General features: G+C 39.8%; 1 protein-coding gene across 2 annotated transcripts in view; it reads right to left on the bottom strand.

Moving 5' to 3' along the window:
- The window catches only part of ARFGEF3 (ARFGEF family member 3), a 178,449-nt gene that overhangs the window by 81,392 nt on the left and 82,567 nt on the right, over nucleotides 1-14,490 (bottom strand). Inside the window, exons 6-8 of one of the 2 annotated variants that reach the window (XM_018053258.1) lie at nucleotides 11,739-11,861; nucleotides 8,462-8,504; nucleotides 5,803-5,881 (exon numbers count right to left, since the gene is read on the bottom strand). In XM_018053258.1, coding sequence (XP_017908747.1) covers nucleotides 5,803-5,881; nucleotides 8,462-8,504; nucleotides 11,739-11,861 — 245 coding nt within the window. The remainder of the gene's footprint in view (nucleotides 1-5,802; nucleotides 5,882-8,461; nucleotides 8,505-11,738; nucleotides 11,862-14,490) is intronic. The other variant, XM_018053259.1, reaches the window with a different exon arrangement.

Below are 14,490 nucleotides of genomic sequence, written 5' to 3'. Positions count from 1 at the left end.
CACAGGGTGTACATCTCATATTTGTCTGACAATGGGTGAATCTGTGGAATGCACAGGGCAGAAAGGAGCCTAGAAACCAGCCAAGACTTTCAACACACACTAGGAAATATGTGCCCACTTAGGAGGTCTGTGAGTCACTCTGCCTGGCCTTTTGTTGGAGCAGGTTGAGTGTCTATTGGTCTCACTCTTAGCTCGTCTCTGGGTTTCCTCCAGGCTCAAGATGCACGGAGAACAGCTCTTGTAGGTGACAGGGGTCTGTGAAGAAGAAGCAGGGCAGGCCTGGCACCACACCCTCAGTCTCTGAAGTTCTTAAAATTGGTTGTGTTTTGAGCTGTTTTGACTTTACCTCCCTTAGAAACACATTCAAATTTAGTTAGAAAAAGGAGAGAGAGTTAACTGCATAGGAGTGGAATGGAATTAGAATGTGCAATATGAAGGTCACGCTTGCCTCACTGATTCCTCTCTGACATTCTGTTCTGGGAAGAGAGGGAAGTGGGAGAGGGTGTGAGAGACCAACAAGCAGAGAATGAAGAAATATATTCCTAAGCCCAATGATTCTCCCCCAAGTTCTTGGATTCAAACAGCACTGTCTAACTCAACCTGCCTATTAGAGTGCTCTATTAATACCGCATCTTCAAGGCATGTGTGTTAACCTGTGTGCCTGAAAGCATTTTCTGAATACTCCCAGGAGTCTGAACATATCATGAGCATACACCCCTATAAAGCTAAAGCCCCAGGAAGTATACAAGCACTGATTTTGGAAATGGATATTGAGAGAGCAAGTAATGACCTGCTTCTTGAGAAACCTGTATGCAGGTCAGGAAGCAACAGATAGACCTGGACACGGAACAACAGACTGGTTCCAAATAGGAAAAGGAGTACGTCAAGGCTGTATATTGTCACCCTGCTTATTTAACTTATATGCAGAGTACATCATGAGAAATGCTGGGCTGGAGGAAGCACAAGCTGGAATCAAGATTGCCGGGAGAAATATCAAGAACCTCAGATATGCAGATGACACCACCCTTATGGCAGAAAGTGATGAAAGACTAAGGAGCCTCTTGATGAAAGTGAAAGAGGAGAGTGGAAAAGTTGGCTTAAAGCTCAACGTTCAGAAAACGAAGATCATGGCATCTGGTCCCATCACTTCATGGCAAATAGATGGGGAAACAGTGGAAACAGTGGCTGACTATTTTTCTGGGCTCCAAACTCACTACAGATGGTGACTGCAGCCATGAAATTAAAAGATGCTTACTCCTTGGAAGGAAAGTTATGACCAACCTAGACAGCATATTAAAAAGCAGAGACATTACTTTGTCAACAAAGGTCCATCTAGTCAAGGCTATGGTTTTTCCAGTAGTCATGTATGGATGTGAGAGTTGGACTATAAAGAAGGCTGAGTGCTGAAGAATTGATGTTTTTGAACTGTGGTGTTGGAGAAGACTCTTGAGAGTCCCTTGGACTGCAAGGAGATCCAACCAGTCCATCTAAAGGAGATCAGTCCTGGGTGTTCACTGGAAGGACTGATGTTGAAGCTGAAACTCCAATACTTTGGCCCCCTGATGTGAAGAGCTGACTCGTTGGAAAAGACCTTGATGCTGGGAAAGATTGAGGGCAGGAGGAGAAGGGGACGACAGAGGATGAGATTGTTGGATGGCATCACTGACTCAATGGACATGGGTTTGTGTAGACTCTGGCAGTTGGTGATGGACAGGGAGGCCTGGTGTGCTGTGGTTCATGGGGTCGCAAAGAGTCAGACACGACTGAGCAACTGAACTGAATGACCGTAGAAGATGAAGCTGAAACTCCAATACTTGGGCCACCTGATGCGAAGAACTGACTCATCGGAAAAGACCCTGATGCTGGGAAGGATTGAAGGCAGGAGGAGAAGGGGACGACAGAAGATGAGTTGGTTGGATGGCGTCACTGACTTGATGGACATGAGTCTGAGTAAGCTCCAGAAGTTGGTGATGGACGGAAGCCTGCAATCCATGGGGTCGCAAAGAGTCGGACACAAGTGAGTGACTGAACTGAACTGAATGACCATAGCGTGATTTCAGACAAAGAACCTGTTCAGAAGTTAGAAGAGGTGTCAAGATTACCAATAGAAAATAAAAGGACTTAAAGCAATAAAATCAGAAGAAACTATACAGATATGAAAACCTAACAAAGAAAATTAATAGAACCACCAGAGTGAGGGCAGCCAAGGGCATGGTATCGTCTGATCAGGTGGTCCAAACGTCTCCCAGTGAAGCTGCACTAAACCTGCTACAGCTCAGCTTCTATAGCACCAGAACCCCCGTCGTAGGGCACTGCAATCACGATGGGGAAGATCACAACCAAACGACTCTCTAGAGGCAGAATTATGACAAGGAAATTGCTTTGAAAAACGAAGCAAGACTATGAGAATCCTATTAAAAAAAATCAGTAAGCTCTATAACAATATGCCTAAAGCCACCTTTGATCCAATATTCAATGAGAAATCCTAGAAAATACAGGCGTGTCACATGAGTTATTTTTTTCCATTCAAAGCCTATCATTTAGTTACATCATTCAGACATGTTTCCATTTTTCAGTGACTGATAGAAATGTATGACCTTTAGTTGCTAATACACATATGTGAACATTTGTGATGTTTGTGCAATGTATTTTTCTAACAATCTACAGTCCAAATTTCTCATGTAAGAAACTCCGAAATCCATTGTAAACTAGCATTAGCACTGATAATTCTAAAAGCAAACAAACTTTTTAGAGCTAATATTTATCAAATATTTATTATGTACTGTGCAGCAAAAATGATTCCACTTATACTAGTACTTCCTAGAAGATATCAATCTGAATGTCTTTAATAATAACTACACAATAAGCATTACTTAGGACTGTTTAAGGTAAAATAGGTCATATGGTTGCCCTACAGGTAGGGGTCCCTGTAGGGGACATTAGAGCCACTCAGGTTTTAAAGAACATGAACTGAACCCCAGATGCCAGGCAGGTCCTTACTGGACTTTGCTAAAAGCTCATTCTGGACCAACAAACAATGGTATCATTTATAGACCCATAAATTCATTCTCACTTATCTTGATGACTATTTTAAAATTTATTAATGGTATAATTACCTTGAGCTATTACTAGCACTTTTGTAGCACTTAAAATTCTTAGATTTTTCCCTTAGCAAACTACTCAAGAAAAGAAGCTTAACTTCTTTGTTTTCCCTTGGCAGCTCAGTAATGAACATAGCTTTTATATTTTCAAAGTTTTGGAGGTCTTTGGTTTATTTTCTGACAGTGCTAAGACCTGGGGTGGGGGGGGTGGGGAGCTGAGAAGAAGAATCCTTGACAGCTGCCAATAGCCAGCTGTGTGTTCCCCTGGGAAACATCAACAGTTGCACAGAATGTTAATATCAGATGAGGACTCAAGACGGTGATGGAACAAGGTGAAAGCAATCTATAATCACCTCTGAACAGAAATTTAAAAAAAATCTGTATAATTACAAAAATGACCAAATATCACCCCCCTGTAAGTGACCCTTGCTGATTCTCCAGTGACAGCTCTGGCTCTCATCTAGCCCTCTTGTCTAGATGATGACAGCTGGGTTGACCAAGAAGTTCATATGGGTTTTCCTGTAAGATTTTATGGAAAAACCCAAGGGAGCTTTTTAGACAACTCAATAGCATGTTCAATGCTAGAATTGCCCCTCTCTTTCTGACAGTACCCAATTTTTGAATAGAACGTCCAAGTCCTTTAATCCACCTGATATTACCCAACTCAGGTACAAATCCTATAACAATTCCTAACACCCACCCTTTTACTGGATGCCCCATCATTCCTCATACTGTAAAGGCTCCCTTGCTATAGTAAGTTAATAAACCTAATTCTGTTTATTCTGATCTTGGTGGGCACTGACAATCTTTTAGGTTAATTTTCTAGCTTAATTCATACAAAAGCCCTAGAATATTTTATATTACTAACATTATATATTACTATCATGATTATAATGCAAATTTACAATATATTGAACTGTTATAATCATTAAGTATGTTAATGTTAAAATATTACTAATATAATATTACAATATTATGGTATACTTCAATATTATTATTAGGCATATTAATAAAAATAACATGATAATAACAACTAATTATAGGATATATAAATTAGGGTGGTTGAGATCTTTGATCAAAGTCAAGAGCTAGTGAGGGGCAAAACACGGGTTTTTAACTCCAGTAATCCAACAAAACTGGAGAAGGAAATGGCAACCCACTCCAGTATTATTGCCTGGAAAATTCCATGGACAGAGGAGCCTGGCGGGCTGCAGTCCATGGGGTCACAGAGAGTCGGACACGATTGAGTGACTAACACATAATCCAACAAAAATAATGCAGTTGAACCAATAGTAAATAAACTGTTAAAACAGTTTATAAACTGTTAAACAGTTTATAACTGTTAAAACAGTTATAAACAGTTAAACCAATAGTAAATAAACTGATAAAATAAATTTATCATAGCATTAGTGACTCAGTTGTGTCAGACTCTTTGCAACACCATGGACTGCAGCATCACTGATTTCCCTGTCCTTCTCTATCTCCTGGAGTTTGCTCAAACTTCTGTTCATTGAGTAGGTGATGCTATCCAACCATCTCATCCTCTGTTACCCTCTTCTCCTGCCTTCAATCTTTCCCAGCATCAGGGTCTTTTCCAATGGGTCAGTTCCTCGCAACAGGTGGCCAAAGTGTTGGAGCTTCAGCTTCAGCATCAGTCCTTCCAATGAATATTTGGGTTGATTTCCTTTAGAACTGACTGGTTGGATCTCCTTGTAGTCCAGGGGACTCTCAAGAGTCTCTATAATGGGACTGTTTCTCCCAGCTCATGACAATACATAAAATTCTACAGCAAAACCTTCTGAATTATCCAATGTCTAGTTTTCATTAAACAATAATGTGTCTTATCTATTTCAAAGGGCACTTCAGAATCCTACTGTGTTGCAGTTAATTATATGTGTATCTAGTAGAGGTTTTCATCTCACCTTGGCAAATCTGGCCTTTTTAATGTCTTGAAATGATGAAAGTCACTCAGTCATGTCTGACTCTTTGCGACCCCCTGGACTATATAGTCCATGGAGTTCTCCAGGCCAAAATACTGGAGTGGATAGCCTTTCCCTTCTCCAGGGGATCTTCCCAACCCAGGGATCGAACCCAGGTCTCCCACATTGCAGGCGGATTCTTTACCAGCTGAGCCACAACAAATGCATAAGTTATCAACTTACTGCCTGGAGAGCTGGGGCAATGAACATCACAGATAACCTAATACCACCGATTAAACTGTCATGCAGATAAATGACAAGTATATAAAAGTCAGAATAACACAGTCTTTTAGAAGATAAGTGCGTGAGCTCACAGGCTCAGGAGATGTCAGAAAAAAATAAAAAATGACCACCAGGCCAATCCTGCCATTTAGCAGCGGAGAAAGGTCCAATAGTTTGATAAGAAGGCTCATTTAGAGTCATAACACCTGAGATGAGCCAGGTTAGGACTAGCCCTCACATCAACTAACTCTTAGCCAACATTCTTTCCACTAACCTCCATTAGAAAATTGCATCCTTCAGTAATCATGTTTAACCAGGTGGGCTTGCCCAAGATCACTGAATACACTTCTCAGGAATGACAGTGAATTTACCAATGGCGGTGGGGTGGGGGAGGGGAACCACTGTCCCTATACTCTGCAACTCTAAGTGATGCTGTGGGCAAAAGTTCGTTCAGAAATAGGCCCTGAGCAGACCAGAGCCCCAGTGTTGAAGGCACTTACTTGATGGCGGCTTGGAGCTTCTCACACAGAACAGTGAGCACGGAGACAAGGTCATCACAGAGGGACTCTACTGTTGACCCTTCAAACAGAGGAGGCGACAGGCATTAGACATCGGCAGCGGAGCACGACAGGCTTCCTCAACACTCCTTCCCATCCTCTGCTTTAGATACTTTCAAGGCTGAAAAGATGATTTTCAGATGCTGAGCCTTCCCCAGGCCACCAAAAGCATCAGAGAGAATGAAATATCATCATTCCTTTCCAAGGTAAGACACTCAAAAGATAATCCAGGAAGGAAATATGAAACTATGAATTATAAGTAAAGTTCATTCACACTTAACGAAAAAAGATTTGGTTAATTTAAGAAACAACACAATTGATAACAATTTTCTCAATATTTAGGCCAGCAGACTACATGTATCCTTTATTCTGATATCTTGAATTTCTGGGTCTTCTGAGCAGACTTGAGTTGTATCCCAGAGAGATAAACTACAGTGGCAAGATAGAAAGATGGGCTTTTCAAACTAGGAAGCTAGGGAAAGGGGCAAAATAAGCTAGTCACCATCTCCACCTATTCCAGCTATTTGTCCCAGCATCCTCAGGGTACACGGCCTTTGTTGTTAAAGGAGCAACAGTCAATGTCAGAAAAAATAATTTTCCCTCCAAACACGTTCATGTCCAGAATCTAGCAACAATACTCCCACAGAATTGTACTGGAGGAAGACTGAAATTCAGAATCTGTTCAAGTTCAGGTCCACAGCTTGTTGACCGCATGAGCTCGGGTAAGCTTCAAGTTTGCTTCAATTAAGCTTATTATGCCTTTGGCAAGTGGGGTTAAATAACAACAGTCTCAGAACTGCTAGACCAAGGAAAGAAACAAGTGGAAGCATCTGCCTTTTAAAAATAAAAACCTACTTTTGGACTCAGAGGGAGAGGGAGAGGGAGAGGGTGGGATGATTTGGGAGAATGGCATTCTAACATGTATACTATCATGTAAGAATTGAATCGCCAGTCTATGTCTGACGCAGGATACAGCATGCTTGGGGCTGGTGCATGGGGATGACCCAGAGAGATGTTATGGGGAGGGAAGTGGGAGGGGGGTTCATGTTTGGGAACGCATGTAAGAATTAAAGATTTTAAAATTTAAAAAATAAAAAACTAAAAAAAAAAAAAATAAATAAATAAAAATAAAAACCTGTAGAGATCTATACAAATGTGGCCAAGTATTTGAAGAATGTATAAATGCATGAATGAATGACCATGAGGTCAAAGAAGAGGGAGAAAAAAAGATGCCAGGAGTGTAAGAGGAAAATAAAAATAAAATTGAAAGATGGCAGGGAAATGAGAAACGGCTGATCCTCAGAATTTAAGATCTTAAAGGAAAAAAAAAATTGAGAAATGATAAAGTGCCATGATAAAAGACAGTTTAAAATAAATGAAACCCATAAGGAATCCTGAAATTTAATTTTAGGCAAATTTCAAATGAGTCCATTAATTTTTTACTGATACAATATAGAAATATGCATCCTTAACCAAGAGAACTTGGATCTCTTTTTTAGTTTATAAAATCATCCTATATTAAAGGGAAAACATTGTGGGAACTGCAATAGTCAAAAGAGATGAAAAATCTTGGCTCATACCACTAAGAGCTTCAAAAGGTGAAAAGGCGCTGCAGTACCTGTAGCCCAAGAATACAGGGAAACGTGACAAAAACACACTCAAGCGATGCTTTAGAAAATGATTTAAAGCAGTAATTTTCTTCCATTTATTCTTCTCCTAATTGTGGCTGTTTAGCTGCTTCTTTCTCTTCCTTACATTCCCTCTCTTTTTCCTTTCCCCTCTACCCCACCTCTTTCTTCCATTAACTGACAAAAATGTCAAAGTAAATTTTTTTTTAACACTTAAAAAAATATTTATTTGACTGCACCAGGTCTTAGAGGTGGCCCTTGGGATCTTCAGTCAGGAGCTGAACCCAGGCCTCCTGTATTGGGAGTGTAGGGTCTTAGCCACTGGACCACTATGGAAGTACCCTCAACATTAAAAACTACTGAATAAAACCCTAGATAAAACTCATGCTTTGGTTTTTCAATCAGATGATCTGATTTTTTCATCTCTTTTACAGAAAACAATACCATCAACCATTTTTAAGAAAGCAAAGTGCTTGTCTATAATAGTGGATATTTTTTCCTTTCCTATGAGTCAGAATGAAAGTTCCTTACCTTGATTTCATTTGCTACTTAAACCTGGCTGGCTGTCCTTCCCTGTGAGAGGACTTATTTTTCATAACAAAACTTCATAAACATCCTCCAGGTGTAATAGCATTTGGTGCCAGTCAGGTTTCTACCATTTTGTATCCCAGTTCTCATTTTAACAGTTAATGAACCTGACTTCATGAAGAGTAAAGTAACTGCAAAAACCAGCCTCCAACAGGAAGGTGTGTGAAGAGTTAATTTCCCTGGCACAGTTGGAGCAGGAACAGGTATGGCTGGCAGAGGATGCAGGAACAGAAGGAAACAATGGCTGATTAAGGCTAAGCAGAGCCAAGGAGAATGGGAAGGTAACCCAAGAGCTTTTACTCAGCGTTATATCTGCATACTGAGCACACAGTAGGTGTTCTTATACCCACTCTTTCAACTGAATATGCAAAAATCAAATCCAATACCTTGACTCCTGAATTCCTGGGGGACATCCGGGTTTTCAATTATCTAGTAAGGGAGACACACACAGGACAGTTAGGAGATTCAGGCAAGAAAAACCCTGACTGTTCAACAACGGAAAGGTCTAGGAAACAAAATGTCATCTGAGTGTTCTGGGCTCTGCTAACTTACCTAGGTGCACCTTCCAGCTCTTGATAGCATTTCACTACTCATGGCACTTATGAAAAGGCTATTATGTCTGGAACTGAGTTATTACCGGTTTCAAAAATAACTCAGCCGAGTCCACAACTCCCTGGAAGTTTAAACCCTATGGTGTTCTAGGGTGTTGCAGAGCTATGACTGGGGGGAATACCTGCCTAAACATGTGAGTTCTCTTTGCACAAAGAACAATTTGTCCCAAAGTCACAAATAGCACTCTGAGTGGCACCTAATGAATAGAGATTCTTAGTCATAAGAAGGATCAGTTTCCTGGACTTTGACATACAGGTCCATGATAGCTGCTGGTCAGACACACCAGGTTCCTATTTGAGTGAGGAGGGTATTAACTTTAAATTGTCTGACCAGACAGACCACTCCAGGTCATCACTAGGTAGATCTGGGACTATCAGGGTAGAGGCAGAACCTTGAGGGAAGGGAGAAGAGGAAGGAAGAGATATTTACTAGTAGTAAGACTTACTTCCCATTGTAGGGATAATTCAGTGACTACTGCGTTGAGAGCAGGAAGGCAGCCCTTCAGTGTCCCTACCTTTTAGCACTGGGAGATAATAAGAAGGCATTTTCATGCCAATTAACTACCAGATATAAATTATTGCCACAGCGCTGATCTTTTTAAAGCTTGTTATAGGCACATAGTTCTACTATTCTCTGTTCATAAATTTGCAAGCTCAGCAGCTTCCACAGAATTTTGGGGAAGTGCGATGTTAATGCTGACAGCTCAGCACATGGCTAAATGTTAAGGTCAGAACAACATTTTTTGGAAGAAATCAATCTGAATCATTTTTATGGAGGGGAGAACTACTATCTCCTACCCCCCAGATATTTACATATGGCATTTTTCTTTTTAAAATGCTTAACAATAATTTAACAATGGCTTTTGTCAATGAAATAATTCAATAATAATGCTTGATAGTAAACTCAGCGTTTCTGAGGATACAAAACAAAATCAAACTGAGTAATCTGCCCTGGGCATAGGGATGGGGAGGGGCTAGACATTAAGTTGATGATACACTTCATGCTAAGCTTTTGGCATTCTAGATTTATTTTCTTTCCACTGTCTTTAAGTCTTTCTAATTCTGAGATGGCCTGTGATATGTTTCCAGTGATGGGTCATGCTAAGCACTATACACATCTTCTCCAAGTAATGCTAGTGTCCCCTGGGAGGACATGCAGCCTCACCATTCCTAGGGACCACTCCCCTGTAATAGCTTTTTTAAATTAACCATTCTTATGTAGTAAAACTTATGTTTCCCTCTACTAGACTTCAAACATACTTCAAATATTAGCATCCTGAGAATCATGTTTTTCTGGGGCACAAGAACATCTCCAGGGACCTACTGAGTAATAGAAAGGAAATTAACAGGAAACACTAATTTTCTATCTAATTTGGGATCTTGCCCCCGGATGGGGTGAGTCCAGATGGTCAGTGACAAGCAGGACCAGAAGGCTGATTAACCACATCATAGGCAGGATACAGGCACAAACCTTCCAGTTTTATCCAGACCTCTGCAACTATACCTGTCACCTTACCTGTCGCTCTAACAGGAGAGCAAGATGAGTCTTTTTACTTAAAACCTAAAATTCTCCTACTTAAAAATTTCAAAGTATAGTTAAATAAACCAATATAATTGAAATCACTTTGAGAATACAAAGTTTCATTTTTAATGCTTCATCTTAAAACATTACTGTTATAGTATTTCCCATCACATTGCCACCTAGCAAGGATGGAACGTGACTGTGTACTAATATAAGGACTCTCAACATTTTAGGTTTGTTTCCATTAAAAATACTTGTTTCTCTTAATGCTTTCTACTTACAGACTTGAATTTCTTTTAAACTAATATTTCTACAGCATCATATTCAAAACCCTAGTATAAACAAAATAGTTTTTAACAAAGAGAAAGCTAATGTAATAAAATTATCTCAAGTTTAAACAATTTTTTAATAGAAATGTAGGCTTTAGATAGAGCAAACAAAAAAATCAGTTTTTTTTTCTCCCAGGTTAGTGCTTTATTTTTTTAAACACTGGCTGCCAGATCACATGTTAATAACTTGGACTGGACTCTGGAAGGAGACCAGGGCTTTTGTTCTGGCTCTTTCATTGATAAGGTCATTAACTTTAGATTTCAATTTCACCTCTCTGGGCTTCATCTTCCCCACTTGCTTTTCTAAGGAATAAAAGAATTTGACCAGATAATCTGTAATGTTCACTCAACTCCATAATTTTCTAAAGATTAGAAAATAATTGAAGTTAAAAATCAGAAATAAAGTTACACATGAACTCTTCATTTCTATAAAATTAATTTCTGAGATATTCTGGATTGCCGCTGGAGATATCCTATTCTAAAATAATAACAAGTGTTCATTCAGAATACTTTTGGCAGATTTAAAAAAATTTTAATCTCAATTATTAGAGACAGACTTAAAGGAAAAAAGCACCAGTTTTGAAGAGGAATCATCTCCTCATTAACATTCCCAGAAGATAATATATACAAGAAGCTGATTACATTTACATTTTTTTCCCAGGAATGCTCATTTTAAACAATCTGCTCAAGTTAAGAGCAAAAAGCTCAAGTGGGCTCTGATGACAGAGAGAAGATAAATTCAGCTTCTTCACTGCCACAGTCTTTTATTTCTCAAAGAGAAACATATACCCCAAGTCTCAAGGTGCGTAATTAACTGCCAGTAGTTTTTCTTAATTTTGAATTTACTTTAGTGTTTGTTAATACATCACAATATTTTTATATAAAATTGTTCAACCTGCGATGTTTAGAACACGATTTTAAAAGAAAAGTGAGTTTTAAAATAATGACTAAAACAAAGACCGAAACCACAAGGAAAAATCTCTCTTTAAACTTTGGAGGAAAACAGGCAAAAACATACTTAAAAGAGTTTAATTTATATAAATAAAAGTTCCAGTGAACCAAGCCAGCCCTTCCTAGTGTTTCAGTAGGAAGCAGCCCTGGCGGGGGCGGGGAAAGCACAGAAGATGTGGGACACTCATCATGCGATTACACAGAGTCAGTGGCAAGACCGGGATGAACGTGTGGGTACCGAGAGGCTCACCGTGTTCTCCTGCCTTTGTCGTAACTGTAAAGTCAAGTCACTCAGCATTTGACTGAGAGTTGCCCGCACAGCAGTGTTTATACTACGCTGGTGACAGCTACATATGTATGTTTCAATGCACACCTGGTAAAGAAATAAGACAGCAACATACACACTCTGTAGATATCAGTTCATTACCAACATGCTTTGGAAGTAATTGGAGGAGATGTTAAATCCCTCTTAAATAGAAAGTCAGCCTGATTTAGGACTAGTTATCAATGAGTACTATTAAATAGTTTAAGTCCCTGGGAATTTGTTTTTAGTCATAGAGGAAAAGTAATCTTTCCCTAAAGACAATCCCTCTTCGAAGCTTAACTATTCTGAGCATCACAGAAGAATGCAAACGAGTGATTTTTAGATAAAAAAACAGTTCTATCCAAAACAAACTCAGGTGGCTGGAAATTAATCAGGAAAAGTTCTCTCCATGGCAAAATAGGAACAGAATTTATTAACTTCTGAGTTGGGGAAAAGGGTTAATGAATCCCTTTCTCCTCCATAAACAAGTTTGACCTTGGATTAACTCTCTGTGTTCTTTTGGAAACCTGATAAAGGTGGGACACGTCAGCTGTGTTACTGGGCAGTATGACTTAGGGTAAAAATGTCCCCCCAATTACTAAGCTGCATCTGAATTTAGAAAACTGTGAACAAACTATAAAAACCTGGTGAGAAGTTTCCTTGGGTAGCTCTTGTCACTGATTATGTATTCCCACTGAGGGAACTCTGCCAGCTCAACTCTTGGAATTGTTACAGAATATTGGTTCCTACACAGTTGAAACCTGGGGCTCCAAATCCAAGGTAACTCTGCACCCACAGAGATGGCTCTTATCTTTTTGCTCCTAAGCTGACATTTGAGAGCCAGAGACTGGCCTCTGGACTGCAGCACGGACTCCCGGCACAGATAAAGGCCTGCAGTGCCCTGTTTCTATTCCCTGTCCTAGATTCTGCCGGTTGTGATCTACTGCTGCTGCTGCTAAGGCGCTTCAGTCGTGTCTGACTCTGTGCAACCCCATAGACGGCAGCCCACCAGGCTCCCCCATCCCTGGGATTCTCCAGGCAAGAGTACTGGAGTGGGTTGCCATTTCCTTCTCCAATGCATGAAAGTGAAAAGTGAAAGTGAAGTTGCTCAGTCGTGTCCAACTCCTAGCGACCCCATGGACTGCAGCCTACCAGGCTCCTCCGTCCATGGGATTTTCCAGGCAAGAGTACTGGAGTGGGGTGCCATTGCCTTCTCCGTGTGATCTACTAGGGTCTTGCAAATCTGAATGTCTAGTTGAACATTAGACAACTCCCTGAAGGCTGCAGCATGCAGAAGTCCCAATTTGAGGGGGAAAAATTCCTCATTTGATGGTAACGATGTTAAATGGCATGATTTTTCAGATTTTATTGGCTCTAATTCTTTTAGAAGCTATAGGAATGGACAATAAATGCATGCTTTAAAATTTTTCCCACTTTTTCCTCTCCATAACGTATGTCATCCCTTTCATTTCCCAAGCATATTTAGTCCCACAAAAAGGAAAATAGGGGGACTTCCCTGGTAGCTCAGTGCTATAGAATCCGCCTGGCCATGCAGGAGACACGGGTTTAATTCCTGATCTGAGAAGATCCCACATGCTGCAGAGCAGCTAAGCCTGTATACCCAAACTATTAAGCCTGTGCTCTAGAGCCTGGGAACTGCAACTAGTGAAGCTGGAGCACCCGAGAGCCCCAGCTCCACAACAAGAGAAACCACTGCAATGAGAAGCCTGTGCACCACAACTAGAGAAAAGCCTGAGCAGCAACAAAGACCCAGCACAGCCAAAAACCAAGTTAAAAAAAGAAAAAAAAAAGGGGAGGATTTAATACACCTTGATTATTTTTCTAGGAGTAACTTCAAGACTACAATGAAAATAATAGGGTTCTCACCCAAACTCAAAGTGAAGTTGCTCCGTTGTGTCCAGCTCTTCGCAACCCCATGGACTGTAGCCTACCAGGCTCCTCTGTCCATGGGATTCTCCAGGCAAGAATACTGGAGTGGGTTGCCATTTCCTTCTCCAGGGATGGCAAGTTTAATTTGATGACTGATAACTGAGATGGGAGAGAAACTCAATGTGAACCTTTGCTGCTCCTATTGCTTAAGCTAGACCTTTCTGTTGGGCCTCATTATTAAAAATCTTTTTGTAAAATTAACTAGGTAAAAGTAAGTATTTCCTAGCAGTTTAATTTACCTCCTATTGAATGCTTAATATTCCAAATGAGCCGTGAAAACTCAAAAATGATTTTGGAAGTTGGCTCAGATTAATGTTAAGTTAAAAAATAAGAGCAAATTCCAAAATATATTTGTCAAATGACCATTTTAGGGTATATCAGTTTTAAACTCATTTTCTCAAATAATCATGGATTATAATGTACCTGAAAGTGAAATTTATATGTACTTAGGAAAAAAGTGTTTTAATCTTGAAAGACTTTTACTTTTGCATGTGACGAAATAGTTTAAAAATTGTGAAAATACATCTGAGTGTGATATTTCACTATGATGAAACCAAATTCTCCACAGTGTAATTAGGCACACTCATATTATTTATACCTTAAGATCTAACAGTTTTCTTAAATCTTATACTCTTCCAAGAAATCTTTATAACTGTTGATCTTTAAGCTCTCTAAACTCTGACATTATAAATTTAAGGGGGAATTTTAAGCTTAGAAGCATTAAAGATGAGATTAACTATCTGGAGAG

Source organism: Capra hircus, chromosome 9 (genome assembly GCF_001704415.2).
Source record: "Capra hircus breed San Clemente chromosome 9, ASM170441v1, whole genome shotgun sequence".
Lineage (NCBI taxonomy): Eukaryota > Metazoa > Chordata > Mammalia > Artiodactyla > Bovidae > Capra > Capra hircus.
Note: the sequence above shows the minus strand (reverse complement) of the source record. Positions and strands in the feature narration are given on the sequence as shown.